The sequence below is a fragment of the Spinacia oleracea genome, chromosome 3 (assembly GCF_020520425.1).
Source record: "Spinacia oleracea cultivar Varoflay chromosome 3, BTI_SOV_V1, whole genome shotgun sequence".
Classification (NCBI taxonomy): domain Eukaryota; kingdom Viridiplantae; phylum Streptophyta; class Magnoliopsida; order Caryophyllales; family Amaranthaceae; genus Spinacia; species Spinacia oleracea.
This window is the reverse complement of record NC_079489.1, coordinates 5,821,923-5,841,855: the sequence shown is the minus strand read 5'-3', so window position 1 is coordinate 5,841,855 and position 19,933 is coordinate 5,821,923. Positions and strand designations below refer to the sequence as shown.

At 35.2% G+C, this 19,933-nt stretch overlaps 3 protein-coding genes across 4 annotated transcripts; 1 reads left to right on the top strand and 2 right to left on the bottom strand.

Annotated features, from left to right (window-relative positions):
- Positions 1-500: 500 nt before the first annotated feature.
- LOC110783121 (uncharacterized) lies at positions 501-1,145 on the top strand. Its single transcript, XM_021987424.2, has one exon. It carries the CDS (start codon positions 616-618, stop codon positions 967-969), a length of 354 nt encoding a protein of 117 aa, XP_021843116.2. The 5' UTR covers positions 501-615; the 3' UTR covers positions 970-1,145.
- A 2,197-nt stretch (positions 1,146-3,342) lies between these two features.
- Positions 3,343-11,258, bottom strand: LOC110783120 (starch synthase 1, chloroplastic/amyloplastic). The gene is made up of 15 exons (XM_021987423.2): positions 10,757-11,258; positions 9,386-9,834; positions 9,200-9,277; positions 8,922-9,046; positions 7,928-8,009; positions 6,949-7,122; positions 6,751-6,832; positions 6,546-6,637; positions 6,347-6,409; positions 6,166-6,255; positions 5,393-5,517; positions 5,201-5,309; positions 5,056-5,117; positions 4,900-4,939; positions 3,343-3,910 (listed from the first exon to the last, which is right to left on the bottom strand). Exons 1-15 carry the CDS (start codon positions 11,079-11,081, stop codon positions 3,755-3,757), a joined length of 2,052 nt encoding a protein of 683 aa, XP_021843115.1. The 5' UTR covers positions 11,082-11,258; the 3' UTR covers positions 3,343-3,754.
- Positions 11,259-13,203: 1,945 nt separating this feature from the next.
- Positions 13,204-19,536, bottom strand: LOC110783119 (protein IQ-DOMAIN 21). Of its 2 annotated transcripts, XM_056838451.1 has the most exons (6): positions 19,293-19,536; positions 19,108-19,199; positions 16,547-16,846; positions 15,679-16,107; positions 14,322-14,635; positions 13,204-13,745 (listed from the first exon to the last, which is right to left on the bottom strand). In XM_056838451.1, the coding sequence occupies exons 2-6, from the start codon at positions 19,183-19,185 to the stop codon at positions 13,406-13,408; spliced, it is 1,461 nt and encodes a 486-aa protein (XP_056694429.1). In that variant the 5' UTR covers positions 19,186-19,199; positions 19,293-19,536; the 3' UTR covers positions 13,204-13,405. The 2 variants fall into 2 exon arrangements, with proteins under 2 accessions (XP_056694429.1, XP_021843114.2); XM_021987422.2 differs by having other exon boundaries at positions 19,108-19,536.
- Between the last annotated feature and the right edge of the window lie 397 nt (positions 19,537-19,933).

The window sequence follows — 19,933 nt, the reverse complement described above, 5'->3', positions numbered from 1 at the left end:
ATGCGCGGTCTCCAATGCACTACTTTGACCGTTAATAATTTTAATTCCGTATTAGTAAAAATTATAAAAAATTGATATTTAGAAAATTTATATTGAAACGAAACCAATGATATTCTACAAGTTAACATTTATACTCTAACCATACTATTAAACATGAGGAACATTATGGAACAGAGGGAGTACAAGTTAAATAATTAAGATCCTATAAGAAAATAAGTTTCTGGTCTAATTAGTTCTGATAATTTCACATAAGTTGAAATCAGATCCTAACAAATCAATAAGTTTCATTTGGTTTTTGTTTATCCGCCTTGATTTTAAAAATATTATATAAACATATATTTTTTAAAAATAAAAAATTAAAAAAAAGAGAATAAGGTGAGAAATCTTATCAAACCTTATCGAAGCATCACTGGTTGAAAAGCTTGCCACATAGAGCTAACACAAATGACATGGCAACCATTCACTCAACTCAATTAGATTCACCCAATCCCCCTTTCTCTCTCCTACCATTCGTTCTAAACACCCTCACACCTTACAAACCCTTCATCACTTTTCCCATAATCCCAGAAAAACAAAAAAGAAAAAAAAGAAAAGGGAGAAGAAGAATAATCAACAATGGCTTCAATTTCAGCAGTTTCAATGGCAACTCCAATCACAACAACAACAACCAAGACTACCTTCTTTAGCCCATTACCCGTTGTTAAACCACAAAGGGCTACATTAATGGGCCAGAAGCCCAGAGCAATGGGCCTTAAAGTCCAAGCATCATTGAAGGAGAAGGCTGTTACTGGACTTACTGCGGCGGCACTCACGGCGTCGATGATGGTTCCAGATGTTGCCGAAGCGGCGGAGTTGGCACCTTCGTTGAAGAACTTCTTGTTCAGTATTGCAGCTGGTGGTGTTGTGCTTACTGCTATTGTTGGGGCTGTTGTTGCTGTGTCCAACTTCGATCCTGTCAAACGAGCTTAGTAATATTATTATTATTATTATTGCTTTTTATTTTTACTTTTATTTTTTATAATATAGTCTTGTAATTTCTATGTGTATCATTTGTCTCCCTCTTTTCCCTCCCTTGCCTTGCCCTTCATATGACTTTGATGTAACATTGGTTTTGTTATGTCAATTTGACATTTGAATTGTGGTTTTGTTATGTTGTTAATTTGACATTTGATTCATGTATAATTGTATAAATCATGTTGGGGGTGTTTGTTATGCCATGCCATTGCTAGAACCTTATTTTTTTGGCAACAGTTTACACTTCTCTAGAACTTATCTAAAGACGGGTCGGGTTGGGTTCAGGCCAGCCGCGAGGCCCGGCGACCAAAAAAATGAGCTCATCATTTCGGGTAAGCTTTGGGCCGGTTTTGTACCCAGAACCCCGCTATTTGCAACCAACATTTCCGGGCCGACCCAATTTTGGAAAACAAGCCTACAAATTCAGCCAAATACCCACTATTTTTCGGCCCGGGTCAAGTTGGGTTTCGGGCCGGAGTCAAGATGATTATTAGGGGGTGAATCGGGTCATCCATCGGTTACGGGCCGTGTATAATTGGTTCGGGTATGATCGCATTGTTGTGTGGGGTTATTGTGCTTATGCGGATTGAATGTATGAAATTTTTTTCCCGGATCACTTCCATTTTTGTCAGAAATCGGTTGGATCGGATTAGTTTTTGACAACCCTAAGATTTATTGATTACGTCTACACTTCTCAGGAGTGGAATCCTATGGTGATGTGTTAACGTTGGGGAACGTTTGTCATTGTAAGTTGCACCGGTAGGAAGGTGAAATTTGCTTACTCTGTATTAGACAATGGCCTCCATACCACGGGTGCAGTGTTTTCCGTATGAGTGATTAGTCTACCATTAAGTAACATCCTCTTTTTATCTATTACAGATTATATTTCTTGGTATCAAACAACTATTTTACCAACAGATCCATCAGAGGTGGAAGTGAAGGTGGGATGAATAAATTGGGTATTTTTGACAATAAAAATGGTCTTAGCAAGAGATACAAATATTACCATAATGATTCATCAAACATAGGACATGGCTGTCTACCAGAGGGAGGCTTACCAGCGATATAATTACCCCATACCCATTTTAAAAAAAAAAAAATTGTAAATATGGCCCACCTTTAAATAAATGTGTAAAAGTGTTGCTAACTTGGTATATACTGTCATTGATAATATAAGTTATGTCATTGTTGTATATATACTGTCATTGTTGTATTAAAATACTGTCACAATCACCCAAAAAAAGAAAATTATGTATACAACTGTAATGAAATATAAAAAGTAAAGAGACAACTTAAATGAATGTATAAAAGTGTTGCATATTAAATGAATGAGCAAAAGTATGTATACAAGTGTTATATAAGTATTGTCATTGTTTGCATAAATATTGTCATTGTTGTATTAATATACTGTCATTGTTGCCCATACGTAATACTATGTTTGACTTTTCAACTCTTGAGCGGAAATTACAATTTTACCCCGGGTATGGGGTAATTGTGTCGCTGGTTACCAGCGATGTAGCATCCCTCCTGTCTACTGTCTTAATTTGTGAAGATTTCCCCTAGTGAGATTGAAACAATGTCACGGAGTATCACGTTACAAGTTCAAATTATATCAACATAATTATTAATCACACTAAAGTTATAAGACTATAATGTACTACATACTTCATAATTTATTGATTGAACTTTGATATGTACTATGTATAATACACAAACCAGAAAATGTCTTTATCGCCCCATGGTACAAGATTATCAAATTCTTGTTGAGTACATTACTCTAGTACACTTAAACTTTCTTGGTATGACAAATTTGAATCCAACTAAATTTAAATGAACTCATAGCATCTCCCGGATAAATTTCACTTCCAAGCGATCTTCGTAATAGAAGAGAACAAAGATCTTAGTTCAATCACTTTGTTTTCTATTATTTCTCCAAAAATCACTCTATTATTCTTTGAGGTTGAGTTACAGCCATGAATCGAGCAAGTACGTGTTTCTCTGAATGCACAATGCTCACTAAACACCTTTGTTCACCATCTAAATTAACCTACATGAGACATTAAGTCCAAGGGAGTACAACTGTACAAGTGTACAACTGCACAAGTATCAGCTAACTAAAATTTTGAAGTAGTTTGTGTCATCATGTACACGAAGTACCTAAACTATGGTGTAGAAAACAAACATGAAACATCGTATACCCTTTTGAAAACAAAATAATGCAAAATCGGCAAATCAAACATTATTGGACACCCAAAATGGAAAACATACCCTATATTATGGGACGGAGGAAGTAATAACCTAACGAACCATCACTCTCATTTTCCAGTCTTTGGGATCAATGAATCGAAGCTGTATTATGCTCGTTTTAATTTATTATCATTCACGATAGCTTCACGAATTAAATCTATGTTATTAATACTACTTTACAAGAGAAATTCTCATTACATACATTAAAAAGAGCATAAACTATGTCTGCTTAAACCCAGATCAAGATACTCTTGCTTAAACAAACACAAATAACCAATCTACAAAAATGACAAAGAGTACAAGGAAGAAAGGAACCCGAATCTGCGTTGCTGATTTCAAGTAATAGTAATCGGGTTTGTTTCAACTTCATCAGCAGACAGACCAAATGGAAGATTTCTCGGTATGTTTATTAGTACCTTTTGGCAGCGAGCTTCCATGCTCCATCTGTCCTTGCTTTTAAATTTTGTTTATGTCGGGATTTTCTGACTTAATCTCAGCAATATGGAGGATCGGTGAATGCCCATTCAAACACTTGCTCGTAATGAGCAGCAGCACTGTCCCATGTGAAGTCCTGTTGCATGCCTCTCTTCATCAACCCTAACCATGATCCCTTGTATTCTCTGTATGTTTTCAGACCATTCCTCAGGGCCTGCCAAACAAAGTTCGCATTAAAAACCGAGGGAAGGAAATCATGGAACGAATAGAATTTACGTAAATCTAGTATAAGATCGTTGGGCTGGTAAGTTGATCCTAGGGGTCGACGATTTTTTGCTGATCCCGACCAGCGCAAGCCCGTAGTGTACTCGAGACATTTGAAATACTACCACACACTAGACACATAATTATCTTATTCTTATTGCTTATTGGATCAGACTACAAAAATCAAACTAATCGGACCAAAAAAAGCAAAAAATATTCAGACCAGAGCACACCAGAAACTAGAAAAGACCAGATCTGATCAGGTGAAGAAAACAAGGCCTGAGGCACTACCTAAACTATGTACTGAATTGTACTACCGCACACCCAAAATACCACCACCTATGTTACTCGAACTCTTCATTTTACCTCTAGTACCCGTGTCAGATCCTCGACACTCTTACATGGGTATGGACACCAGACACTTCATTTTGGACAAAAATCATGAATGTTTTCCCCATAATAGCCGAGTCGGACACTCGTACATGTATCCGTGTCCGACATAGGTACCAAAGTCCGAGTAACATAGACCACCACCAAGTACAATTGGATTAATTTATGGATCTGGACGATCTCTGATATCAATTAGGAGTTTCTCATGTACCCCCATTTCAACCATACACCCATTGTATGTATGCAAGACCTGCTTCTAGAAGAATAAGACTTATAACTTACAAAGCCAGTTCTTTATCACTTTCCCTTGCCTAATTAAGGCAGGATGACAGAATTAGCAATGTCAATAATCTTCTCATTACCATTTAAAATAATACTACGTATGTATTAGTCAAGAGCAAATTTTATTTTTCGATTCTTTAATTCCGACTGGTACGGGAACTGGATTCTATGAAACAGAGAGATCTATACTTCAAATGGATAGTCAAGATTCTACATCAAAAGAAAATAAAGAAGAAAAAAGAACGAGAACAAAAGAATAGAACTCACCGACAACATACTGTCCTTAGCCAACGGAGCAAATCCCCACCTGTCAATTACATAAAACAAAATAATGCAAGGGAAAGTTAATTCCTTTAAACGAAAAAAATACTAACGAACAAAGAAGAGGTGTTATACAGGAAACATTCCTCAAGAAATACATACCCGGTACCAGTACCACTACCATCAGGTCCAACTGCGTATGGATTGTAAGTTTCAACAGTATCCTGAATTGCATGCAAAACATGCAATTAATAATGATATTAATATTGATGAGCAAAAAAGATGGAAAAGCTTGCTTAATACTCACTCGAAGCCCTCCAGTGGAGTGAACTACTGGTATTGTTCCATATCTCATTGCATAAAGCTGGTTTAATCCACATGGTTCAAATCTTGATGGCATCAAAAGGATGTCACATCTGTTTCACGGCACCATTGTTAGCAAACATAATATTTCTGAGCACGTCTAGTAAAGTAAAGCTGAGATTTTCATTCACTTTACCCTGCAGTTATTCGGTGCGAAATAGGGACACTAAATCCAACCCAACCACGAAACTTGTCTTTGTATCTCGCTTCTGTTTCTCTCATCCAACTCTCGTACTTAGCAACCCCTGTCCCTAACATAACCTGGTGCAGATGAGCACAGTTATATAACAGTTGTCGACTTGTCGCAGTAGTGTAACCATCACATCACTAAAAACACCTAAGGCTCCGTTTGGTTTGGTTGTAAAACGTTTTCAGTGTAAATGATTTTCCAAGGAAAAAACACAATTCCAAACTAGTTTTCAAAAGTCTAATAGGAAATATGGGGAGGTTTGCTTGTAATTTCCATCTTGGAGAACTTCCAACAACACAGCTGCTTATTTATGTTATTATGTAAATCAACATTTAGTAACTCTCTCCGCATGGAAATAATAGTCATGTTCACGTATACTATTTTGGTATGTCTGAAAAAGGTTGTCACCTTTCCTAGAATAGAAATAAATTTATCATTCAATTTCCATACATAACCCTATTGAAGTGAAATGATAAAGAGAAAATGGGAAGGAAAGGGTAATTTTGTGACTGCTTTCTGAGATTTTCCTTATTTATTACGGAGTAATTTATTAAACATAAAAAGAGAACAGCCTTCCATGGCAAACTTAGGCGCTAAATCATGTACATGATTGAGATCAGAGAAACGCGCTCTTAAGATGCCAGTTTGGCAAGAGTCCCCTCCCACCTCTGTTCCATTTTCTTAAAAAAAAAGATTTGAAGTCATGAAATTCTACTTACAAATTGCACATCATCTCCCAAAAGCTCTGGCATTGCTGCCTGAATTATATCGATACCTTTCTGGTAGTCTAGCCTCCCAATAAAACCAATCTGTAAAAGACCGAGTTAGAGTTTTTTTTTTTTTTTAAAAAAAAAAAGTACATTAAACAGTCAAAAGTAGAAGTGACGATCAATATCACACCAATGGGCAATCAGGTTTAACAGGAAGACCGAGCTCTTTCTGTAAGGCAGCCTTGCATTCAGCCTGAAAATTCACGCCAAGTAAACAAAAAGGATGGTGAGATTGAGATATACACTATCCAAATTCTTAGCTACAAGATTTAGTTTTTCAAAGAAATAAAAAACCCTTAATATTACCAGAAAACAAAAGTCTACGATACCTTTCCGGAGAGATCATCAATAGAGTAAGGGGCTGCAATATGTGCATCATTCGATGGATCCCACTCAGAAACATTGATTCCATTTATAATCCCTGTCCCAAAATAAAAATAAAAATCAAGAGTTTTAATCACCAAATAACTTTATACATATCGGTACATGAACGGAAAAGCTGAGCATGGTATAGAAACTAAAGAAATACTCCACCATTTATTACGAACTTCCTGCTGGTTAGTAATTCATGCAAACCATAGCCGCCCTCCACAGTTGTTATTTCCCATGAATATCCCTGTTACCATTTACAGAGCATTACAATTGGATAGATTTATTAACCATTCCCATTTTCTACTTGCATGTTGAAAGAAACAAATTAACATTCTGAGTAGTGTATTGAGGAAACATTACCTGGCTAACTGTAAGTATTCTATCAGCTGTTACAACGGCTCCCTTTAAAATATTGACTGCTTCACCTTTGTCAAGCTCATGTGCTCTTGCCCACTCTGGAAACACCCATTCTAGTGGTCCATACCATTGTGGAGGAAGTCCTAAATTATCGTACGTTACTGCAGGCTCCACACCCTTGCAAAAAAGGAATATAAAAATTATACATCAGTATTTGTCCAATTGTTTCTTTATTACTCTAAACAACTGTAATAAAAGGAAAATAAAGGCAATTAAAGGTGGTTGCAACGAGGTTGATGTGGTGGTGTTATAATGAGAAGTGGTGGTGTTGTGAGGAGAAGGGAGGAAGGGGGAATCTATTACCCCAAATGAGGGTAATAATCACCCTAGTGGGAATGTGGGTAATAATTAAACCCATTACGAGTTTAACTATTTCCCCTCCTTTTCTTTTTCTTCTACCCAATAATAGCTTGTTCTCTTTACCACGACTTCATCCCCTTATAATCACCCCGAATCAACTTACTCCGTAATTTTTATTAGTTTGACTATTATTACCCCTTAATGCATTACCCACAATCCAAGCATGTCATAAAGAGTAAAGACATACATCAGATCACATAATTTTCTACTCTCTCGGATGTATTAAATGTCCTCTAATTTAACGTGTGTTTGAAATCAAAAGTATTTTTAGAGACATAATAAAGATAGTGTTGCATCAAGTGTATGCTGGACAAGTTGGAGTTACGGAGATAATAAATCTAAAAGGTGACCAAACTTAGCCGGTTGTAGAGATGTAGTTTATTATCTTCATTACATTTGGGAAATGCACAAATTTAGATTCCAAATTACTTCATTATCTAACGAGGCACTATATTTAGCAAGTCGCAGCACTGCAGCAGTACAATCTAATGAAGTCACTCACATAATCATAGGACTTAAGAGCATAATTTTGAACAACGTTAACTATAGAATAGCCACCTACTTGATGAGAAAGGTTGTGTATAACAAGTATGCTGCGTGCATCCTTGTAAACTCCATAAGGGCGATAGTTAGCTGCAAGAAGTCTACAAAAACAACAGACATAATAAATCTATTTGTTGCCCATCATGAATAAATATCAGAAATTGACAAGCAATAATAATATATGGTAGTCCGTTGAACAAACACCATTCATTGAAATTGATTAACAAACTTTTTATACCTCAAAACTATCTAGAATAAGGTTCCCTGGTAACAATAAAGTACTCCATCCGGTAACTATATGACTTCAGTAATCACATTTTCAGAATAGGCTGCTTCAAATCAAAAAGAAAAAAAAATCTCTTCTACAAACCAGAAATAGCTTGGAGTTTAATTTGTCACATTAAGGGGGTGTCAAAAACAAAATATCTACCAAATATCTAATATAATCTAGAATAATGTAGAGAAATCTAGCTATGACCAAACTAAGTGAAGAAAGGAGAAGATTAATTTAGAGACTTGAGTTAGTTGAGGTAGAATCACCAACGTACTACTCCTATAAAGCTACTACTTGTATGAGCAAAGAAATGCAATGGCCAATAAAAAGTTAAAAACAAGAACTATTTAAACAAAGAACTTCATGTATTCCTCTCCAAAATATCAATACTCACTACAGCATTCAACACATATTTTCCAACCCAAAATATTAAGAAAATACAAGCATATGCCAAATCCGTCATTGACCATAATGTGCTACTCTACAACTCTTTTGATTAGAAGAAGACACACCTTTCACTCCGGAATATCAGAAAATCTCTATAATATAAAAATCTCTCGCCATATTAGTATAAAGTTTTTTGAATCGTACTCTTATGCCCGTTAGCTAACTGGAACTACAACGCTTAGTGTCAAATGGCATTATTTCATTCACATTAATAATTACTCCAAAACACATACTCATGTAATTAGAGTCTCTATACATAAATATGTATAAAAGTGACAAGAAAAATACATACACTGGAACAAGACCTGCATGCCAATCGTTAACGAGAAACAAGCACTTTTCCCCATAAGTGTACCCTCCTAATGGAAGGACAAGAGGAGCCTCACATGCCGCATGACAAAGTAAAGTGAAGCGAAACTGTTCAACAAAAAATGAGATTTGTTATTCTTGTCAACCAAATCAACTCAAATTAATTGAATTGTAGAATATTTGCATAATTGTAACTGTCCCAAATCACGTGGAAGAAAAAAGAGATTTTATATCCATGAATTGATTCATAATTTCATGTACCTGATTGTCACCGAAAGCACCAAAGGAGTCACCATATGGATTTCCAGGCCGATGATATGAAGGATGATCGACGAAGACCTGTATCGGGGAATTGAAGTTGCTATAAATGCAATATAAAAAATAAGTTCTATACAAAATTCCATAGAAGTTAGAAAGACAAGCAAGAAGCAGTATTTATTTTCTTACCCAATCAACACCATCCCTATACTGGTGGAAAAAGGCAACTTCTTGTTCTCCTCCAAAACAATTGACCTTGATGCGACAATTTGCATCAAATGCACCAGCATAAACCTTATCTGCAGCAGTTCCATGTATATATCTAGGAGCAATTACCATCACGCGATGCCCACGCTCAGCTAAAGCTATAGGCAAAGAACCACAAACATCTCCTAAACCCCCTGTCTTGGAATATGGTGCTGCTTCCGCAGTGACGAAGACAACACTTAACTTTGATTTTGCAACGGTTTTGTCCTCCCCTTCAACAATAGTTTCTTCCAGTATCTTTTCAACCTCGCTTTCTTTTATTACTCCTCGTTCAAAAACGAAACTAGAAGGTGATCCGGAAGAAATTTTCTCCTCCTTGTCATTTTCATTTGGTTTTTCCAAGTCCAAGAAAACATTTGATTTACCATCGCCTGTGTTCGCAGTTTAGTTTTGAAATGCATATTTCAAATTTCAAAATGTGATCAGTTTTAATCCATGATAATAAAATTGAACATCAAACATAAGAAAGCAAACAACATTAAGTACTAAAGTACTTACAATCTCATTTGTGACATTATCCACAACTCCAAATAGGTTTCATATCTTCAGAAAACAAACCCATTAAACTAAGTACTAAAGTACTAAACCCCATCAAAATTGGAAAACATGATTTCAATTCAATTAGTTAAAGGAACATGTAGATACTACCGAACATAACATGGCATTCCATCAAACGGAAAGTAAGAACCTTCATAGCCAAGAACATTATTAGAAATTTCTTAATATTATCGTTTCCTTATACCTCGAAACTGCAAATTCTAGGCAATTGAATAACATGTTGTGACCCATACCACATGATCGCTTAACACAGTGATAGCTAGCCTCACATTGATCAAGTTGAGGAGCATTCCTTCTCCAAACTCCATCACTCCAACCACCACATAATCTGAACAAATAGCTAATTACAAAGAACTGAATTAAGATTGCTTTATCACTTATCAAAAATTCAAAACTACTCATTTCTCTGTCACTGATGACAAGGAACACATAATTGCCAAAAATAGCAAATTTCTTCCACATGGTTCATTGAGATCAATGACATTTCTGCCCTTCAAATTACACCACCACTGAGTCAGTGAGTCACTGACCACACAATTCATTTAGCATCCCAACAATTCATTAATTAATTAAGATCTAAAAGTGCAAACTTCCCCACATAGCAAGCAAAGTACACTTCAAAGCCAGATTATCAATTAATCACACAATCTAATCATATAATTTTGTAAAATTCATGAATTGGTAAAAATAAAAATGCAAAGGGGATTACACTAACGAGAAGAAATGGGTACAAACCAGATTGAGAATATAGGTTAAAACTAACAATGGAGCCAGAAGCATCCTTCACAGGACCGATCAATTGACCGAAATGCCCTTCATTTCTTTGTTCTTCAATGGCAGATGAAGAACCATCTGCAGAACTCGAAACCCCACCTTCATTTTTACCAGAAAATGACTGACATCTCACTGAAAAACACAATCTTTTACACCTTTGTCTCAAAAAATGATCAAAACCCACCTGATTAATTGCTCTAAATTCTGATGGGTTGTTTGCTAAATTGAATTTAGAGCGGTAATTGAGGCCTTTAACGTGGAAAGATTGGAGTGATAGCGACTCCATTGTAACAAGAATGAGAGAAATGGCCTGAAAAAAATCAGTGATCAAAACAAAGAAAAGAATGTAAAATTTATGTGATTGAACCTATTTCTAGAGTGGTTGTTTTTTTTCAGTAAAGATCAGATATTTAAGGGCGGTTCTTGTGAAAGGCATAAAGACCGGTTTGTGACTAATTTTTTCTGCACAAAAAAATAAAAATTAGTGTAAAATAAAACCAATAAACCATGACCGTATGTGTCACTGATGGACTTTGCCGACTTGGGGATGGTGAATGGCACAGATTTTTAAGTTTCTCCCATCACTTTCGGGCTTTTTTTGGTGTACTATGTTTACCTGGTGCCAGTTGGTAAAGATGGTCGTGGGTCGGGTCGGGTTTCGTCCACAGGGTGTGGGTCTAACCGGGCTAGGTCCATGACATGGCCACCTTGTAACGGGCTGAGCCGGGACGGGTCGAAAAGTTAAAAATAAGGCACAGGCCGGCCCGAGCCCATGTGTTTTCGGGTAGTTGTGTCTAAAGCTAATTTTACTAAATTTATCTGTTTTGTCGTGCTGCGTCGAGTCGTGACGTGTCTTGTCGTGCTTTTTCCAAAAAATTAAGGCTTACGGCCCACGACTTCGTGCCCATGTCGGGCCGGGCTTTTTTCGTGCTCAGGTCGGATCGAGCTTTTTTCATGTCGGCCCACATCCATCTTTACCTGATGTCCTGGTGGTACCAAAAAAAAAAATTGATGAACCCATCTTACATTTACTTATCAAGTTATCGCAAATTATTAAAATTTACCGTTTGTTTTAAACTAGCTGAAATTATTAGGTTTAACTTTGAACATTTCAATATATCATCGTTTATTTCGACATGATTTAACTCGGTCCACTGGTTACATTTATGCATTAGATCTATCAAATCAGGGGGTATAAGTCGATTTTAAGCGGAATCATGTTAGATTTAAGTCATGCATGGTCATTGTGTCCATTGCATTCATGCAAAATCAGATCACATTGCCTTTTGGCGAATTTTCTTCAGCGACATTAGTTTTTATACTGTACCCTTCGTTTAGTCATTGATTCGTTGTACTCAAAATAATTTTGTGCATCTAAGTTCCAAATATATCATATAGTCTCTCTTATTTTGTTACGTCTCAACTTGTTTTATCATGGATGACTTTGCAAACCTTTAAAAGTAGTAAGTGCCTCAATAAGAAAAACAATCTTTCACTTGTAGAATCTCAATCTAATTTGTCATCTTATCTACTTAAAACCTACAACTTGACAATATTTACAGCTTGAAATTACAAAGCCACGTGACAAATTCACCTCAATTTGCTAAGCAAGTAAGCATTGCAAACTATTCTTCCTCTTTTTTCTCTGTTATTGTTGACATTTAATAATATTTCTACAATAATACTCCATCCATCCCGGAATACTTACACCGTTTTAACTTTTTACACTATTTAGATAATTTATATTGACTCTATTTTATTTCTAGTAATATGCAAACAAATATTAGTATATAATATATTGTTGACTTCATCTTAATATATATTTTTAAAATATTAATATTTTATAAGATTGTATAATATGTAGTTAAAGATATTAGTGGCCAAAACGGTGCGAGTATTCCGAGACGGAGGGAGTAAAAAAGACCAATTATGGTCTAGGAGGGTAATGATATACTCCCTCCGTATTTTTTTAAGAGATACACTTGCCTTTTCCGGCCGTATTTTTTTAAGAGATACACTTGCCATTTTTCTTAACTTATCAACCCCACCACCTAATTAAATAATATATCTACTACACTTTATGGCCCACCATCCAATTAAAAAAATAATTTTACAACTACACCCACCCCACTCTTACCTCCACTTGTTCAAAAGGACATGGTCCCCACTGTACTTATTTATTAAAATATCTATCTCAACCCCACTTCTTTTATTCTTCTTAAGACCCGTGCCCATCCAAGTGTATCTCTTAAAAAAAATACGGAGGGAGTACCTCATAAACAACATACCAATTCCACAAAAAAAAAAAAAAAAAAAAAAAAAAAAAAACAACAACAACTTTTCATTCATACATTTCCTAATATTTGTCTCAAACTCATTCATCCACTCGCACGAAGAGACTCCTAATATACTCCGAATTTTTTTTCCCTTCATTTAATGTAAAAGATTCTACGTACACTTAAAACTTTTTACAAACTTCTAGCGCACCCTCAATAAAGTGATAATCACATTATTCCAATTTGTTTAATTTTATTGTATAAATTATGTAACAACAATAACAATTGAGTTCAAGAAAAGTACAATAATCACTTGAGACATGACATTATGTATTTATCTCCAACCATTGCTGAATATTCGATCACTACTACCAGTAGAATCTGGGCTATAACCTGCAATCTTTCGAGCTTGGGCCCTAGCCCCATTACTAATTGGGCTTGGAGTACATGCATATTGGTAATGGACTGACCCACCACCAGAGCTAGAGGAGTCTCCACCAGTGGGCCCAAGTGGGGACCTTCTGGCTAATGGGGAAGGATGGTTCCAATGGGATGGAGATTGGGCTCGTTGTTTAGTTGGGCCTTGGGTTCGGACCTTCGCTTTGGCGGATTGAGTTGGGGCCATGTAGCTCGGAACTCCATCGAAACTAGATTGCCTTGACTCTCTTCCTGACCTGTTAATACGGGTTACCCATTTAGTAAATTAAACAATCATTATGTAAAGATAACAAAATATGTAAAAATGGCTCTGGTCCGGGCCGGAATAGACCCAATACGAAAAAAGCACTACCAGACACAAGCACGAAATCGTGGACAAGGTTTGATCGCATTTTTCATGGAAAACAAAACACGACGTAAAACGATAAAGCACGTGAAAATTAGTGAAATTAGGCTTGGGCCTGGATGCCTGGTTTGGCCCCACGCGCGGGCTTGAGCTGCCTTTTTGAAATTTTTGGCACGATTCAACTCTACACGTGACAAATGGGTTTGATATGGGCTCGACACGTTTAAGCCTAAATCATGTGGGCTCAGCGCGAGATCTGGCCCACAACCAATCTATAGAGTATAATGTTGGTGTACTAGTTGAAGTCTCAACTCTCAAGCCAAGTTTTGACAAAGTCTAATAGAAGATACTATACACTTTTCTAATAGTACTAATGTACGATATAATAATATCGTACAGTAGTATAATTACGAGTATACCCTTAATATCCTCTATTAAAGTCGAGCTAGAATTGCATGAGGATTACCTATGATGAGGCGGGTCCACCGTGTCCATCTCAACAGTTCTCTCGGAGATATTATCAGTGCTAGTGGCTGCTGTCACGTACGTACTCTCATTTGGTCCCGATTTCATTTTAGACGCTTGATCCGGTTGATGTTGTTGTCGTTGTTGTTGTTGTTGTTGTTGTTGTTGTTGTTGCTGTTGCTGTTGGGTGGCCATCCATCGTTCAAGCCAGTTCCATCCCCACGGGGGTTTGTCCATTGCATTGGCATAAGCTGAGAACATTGCTTCATTCATTGGAGGATTTGATTGCATTAGATAGCTTGGATGATTTTGTTGCTGCCATTCCGAACAAAAAATTCAGAAGTATGTTAAACAATAACCTTGTTTAAGGGCAAAAATAATAAGAGGTTTGTCTAGCAGGTTTGTATTGCATTTTAGAGGTTTGTCTTTGCCATGTAAGCAAAACATATTAATTTTTACTTTTTTTCTGTTTGTTATAAACGAGATGAATGATAATAGGCCCCACATATAAACATTTGTATATGTTTATCTATTGTTGGTGGAAGGTTCATTACGATCAAGGTTTGTAAATGATGATGTGACATGCGAACAAACCTCATTGAAGTTTCTTCTATTGTTGTTGCCCTAATTAAGTTGGTTAAGTTATGGGTTGTGGTACCGGCACTTGAGATATGACTTTCTTTATCTTCAAACAAATTTTATATTCAACAAATTTTGTGTGACGAGCTATATATGTTATCTTCATCTTATTCTTGTTAAAATTAGATCAGGGAAACAAAAGCAATTACATAAACGTTCAGTCCACACTAAACTAGGAAAAATCAGAGAGATCAGAGTATCAAACTAGAAACAAGAAAAATCAAACCAAACCAGACGAAGAGAACAAACCTTAAATATTACTCCACAAATTTAAGCAAACATTCTATAATTAATCATTTGTCAAAAAAATCTTATAAAATCGTGTTTTTGCAAAAACTACCTTATAAAAAATTTATGTTTGTAACATACAACCTTTGCTTGAAATATGAGCGTTGACCAAACGTCGTGGTTGACTTAACCATATGCATCTCACGTGCATTTCAATTACCATTTTCGCGAGATACCACGTGAGATAAAACCTAGTAAAGTCAACCCCTTAATGATTCAATCATAATGTGTTCAAAGGTAGTTTTTTATGACATAAAGTTTTTATAAAGTAATTAATTTCAACATTTTTCTACAAGGTAGTTTTAGACAAATTTACCTTTATTATAACCCTCGTTCATTATCTTTTGTGACACCATATGCATACTTATATAGACTTTTAACGTACCCTATAAACCAAGAATACAAATGAAGTGAGAATTGAATTAACCAACCTGATAATTATAAGCATAAGCAAGAGCTCGCTCTCTCCTTAAGGCAGCATCTTGCTTCTTTTGAGAACTCTCCCTAGCTTGTTCATAACTATGGTGTCTTCCATCCCAATCATCACCATTATTATTACTATAATTAACCTTCGTCGGACTCTTAATCGACGCGATTAGCTGATCGTGCAATGTCGTCGTCCCGTTAAAAACGCCTCTTTTACCATAATCATCGTCATTAGTGACGTGATTAATACCGCGATTATCTTTGAAATTATTATTATGGTTAAAATGAAGCCTTCGGGCTCGAACTCGGGCCTGGACTCGTACTAGAGCTTGCATGCACCTCATTGTCATTTGAGATTGCTTCCGTACGTTGTGGCCCCTTACTAATGCTTGTAATCTTACCAACCCTTTTAAAGCACGCAAAGCTCTTCGAGCCTTCAAAACAAATTGATTAATTATTAGATCAAATGATTATTATTATTGCTCCATCATTATCAAACATCTTACCTAATTAATTAATTATTATTATTATTATCAAACATCATACCAATTTATAATTATTATGATGTTATTATTATAATTTATATAGAAGTGTTTGTCTTACCTATATGGCTTCATATTTGTCACGTGAAAGCATTTTGACATAAAATTACAAAATGACACTAAAAAATAAAAACAAGTCCCACATAAATTATACTATTAGTAGTATAATTAGTCACACGTCCAACTTACTTCACAAACTCTTAACTAATTTCGGTATAAAATAAGGTGAATTGCATGAACATGACATAGTCTTTAGTAATATAGGAGTCATAAAAGTCAAACGATGTAGACAAGATTTGATCAGGTAGGCAAATGTTACTCGCGCACTTACCAAATATCCTCTATAATGTGATTGTATCAAAGTGGCAGCTCTTTCATCTCTAGATTGACGGCCATAAGCGGATAACCGGACAACCTTAGCGGCTGCTTGAGCGGCTGCCACAGCCGCCTCGGCTGCTGCTGCCGTGGCAGCGGCAACAGCTACTGCGTGTGACCGGTCATCCCTTGAAGGTGACGTTGCACCACTGTGACCACTCTCATCGTTGGTGTAATCCGGTGAGCTTTCAGTTGGAAAATGCTCCACGGACACTACCTCAAGTGCATCATTGTTCCACTTTTGGTTACTTTTTACCTACAAGGAAAAAAAAAAAAAGGAGTTAATTTAGTAGAAGAAAAAATGTGTCTATACTTTTTGTTTTAGGACCCTATCGTACACAACCTTCAATTCAATTATATCTCTAGATCTAGACATTATTGGTTAAATATTGATTAATTGTTGATTAAGTGTATGAAATATCAGCACGCCGTGACTTATCTTATTCATGATTCATCTTACACAAGTTATTCTTGTGACTTTCCTAGCTTGGTAGTACTTTCATCCCTTTCTTTGGCAATGAATGAAAGTTAAATTGTACAAAGGTCGTTAATTAATTACCTCATGAACTTGCTATGTTATGAAGTACTTCGTATATTGTTACATAAAAATGTGTGGTGTCACGTACTCGTGTGACTCCTTCTATTGTTACATTAATAATGACATAAGACCATGTAACAATAAACAAAACGAAATACATTACTTTCTAAAACTGACACTCTGCTTGTTTCATTGTAATGGTTGAACTTACACATTTCACAAGAAAGAAAGCAAATGTGATAATACATTACTCCCTCTGTCTCTTAATACTCGACCTGTTTTGACCGAACATTTTTGTCAATGCACAACTTTGACCACCAATTTCTTTAACTACATATTATAAAAACTTATAAAAATATTAATATTTTGAAAATATATATTAAGAGGAAACCAACAATGTATTATATACCAACAATGTATTAAGAGGAAACCAACAATGTATTATATACTATAAATAAAATAGGGTCAAAGTGAATTATGTGAATAGTGCAAAAAGTCAAAACGGGTCGAGTATTAAGGAACGGAGGGAGTAATACATTAGCCTCAAAAACAATACTACTTTCTAAAACGTATACCTCAAAGTATCTTCCACTACCTAACGAGATAATGGATAATTTACATGAGTAGTTCTTATCAGCTTATCGCGAGTCGATATAACTAAATATTCACAGTGTCACACAAGACAAATAACTAGTTTGTCGCTATATATCTCAAATCTTTTGCAATTGTCTAGCAAGTACCTCAAACTATAAAATTAAAAGGATAATTAAATATCTTTAATTATGTGATAGTTGGATGATGGAGATCTAACAATGATAATACACATGGCGTACCTAATGAAAAAGAAGATAATTTACATGAGACGACATGAGTAGTTCTTATCAACCTATCGAGCTGATACAAGGAAATATCCACAACATCACACAAGACCAATAACTAGTTTGTCGCTTACCCAAATTCTACCCAAATTCTTTTGTAATTGTATAGCTAGTGCCTCAAACTATAAAATTAAAAGGGTAATTACATATATATCTTTATGTAATAGTTGGATGATGGAGATCTAACAATGGTAATACACATGATGATCACTAAGGTTGATGTTGATGGTTTAATCTCCAAGGATTTTTCTATCTAAGGGTACGTTAAGTTGCAACTTGTGATTATTACTTGGGACCATTAATTTCAATGTGGATTCATGGTCCAAATGAATTAGGTTCCCCAATAAAAAGGGGTCATCAATAGCTACCTAACGTTTTTAGTTAGATGAATAAAGCATAAAGTTATGCAAAAGCTGAAACTCATGAATAGAGCAACTTGCCATTTAAGTCAAGAAATGATGATCAATTAAATTTTCCCTTGGAAATTAAGGAAATTAATCCAATTAGCATGAATTTCGTGTCATTTTTTAAATTCTAAAGGAAATATATAATTTAATTAAGATTTTCATCCCAAATTTAAGGATACGCTAAGATAAAATAAATTAATAAATTCTAAATTACTAACTAAATTTAATGGTAAATATAACACTAAGAGAGTAATAATTGTTCACTATTCAAAGGAATATTAAATCACCCGAGCTTAATTGTTGCATTTTTCCAAAAATACTTCTTAATTAAGTTGGAATTTTTTTTTAAATTCTCAAGACATATTCGAAAAGGTTCCAAAAATCTTATCAAGAATTGAGAAACCTTAACTCAATTTATCAAAGATATGCATAGATATCCTATAGTACGAGTATATTGTTATGGCAAATTACACTAGTGTAAACGTGTTTGAGTGCTAATTATTTTGAAACAAGGATAGTACAATTTTATATTAACCAAAAATAATAACATTCATGGTCTATACGACTATACCGAAGGGTTTACTCATTAAATTCTCATTTTAACGTGGTACCCTAAAATTTTATCATTGTAACAACAATTTATATTAAAAGAGTTAAAGATTATTATTAGTAGGTTACCTAATTAATTTCATACCTTATTTTTCTCAGAGGAGTCTTTAGACTTGAACGCCTTCTTCACAGAAGAGAACCAACCTCCTCCTTTCTTCCCCATCTTTAAAAGATGAACTTTATATAAACTCGGCGAATGAAAACAGAAAGTGAGTAGAACTCAAGGGAACAGAGGAAGTACTACGATCGATAATATTATGAAAAACATACCTTATGATAATAATATTATAATAAGGGTAAGATCACTTTGATTTAATAATGCATTTTGCATTTCATATTTTTATTTTCTTTTGTAAAATCTAATCTTTGGCTAATTTTTGTGAAAGATCAAAGAAAAAATGTGAAAGTGGTAGGGTGTGGAAACAGGGGAGGAGAGAGAAAAGAGAGAGTATAAATGAGGAAGAGTAACTGACGAACCGCGAGATTGCCGTTAAGCATTTATCTTTCTCACGGGATTTCCTTACCCCGCTGCTTCTGCTACTTAATAGTGGCTCTATCCAATGGAGTTTTGCCACGTCAGTTTTTCTTTTATAATATTAAAATAACATATGTACTTAGTTGTATAAACTTTTGTCAATGATTTTGATAAGAGCAACTCCAGTGGTAAAAAAAATTAAAAAACTGTTTATAAAAAGTTAAAAGATATAAGCGGGTAGTCAATTATTGATACAAAAATTACGTAAGCATCAAGATATTGTAGATCATATGACCAGTTAGCCGAAGAAAAAAAAGGGAAAAAAGGTAAAAAAAAAAAGAAAAAAAAAATTAACTATATAAAATTTAGAAAGCTACGGATTATAAGGTATTGTAGTCAATCAATGGGAAACTTTGTAGCTTAAAAACATTGTTGT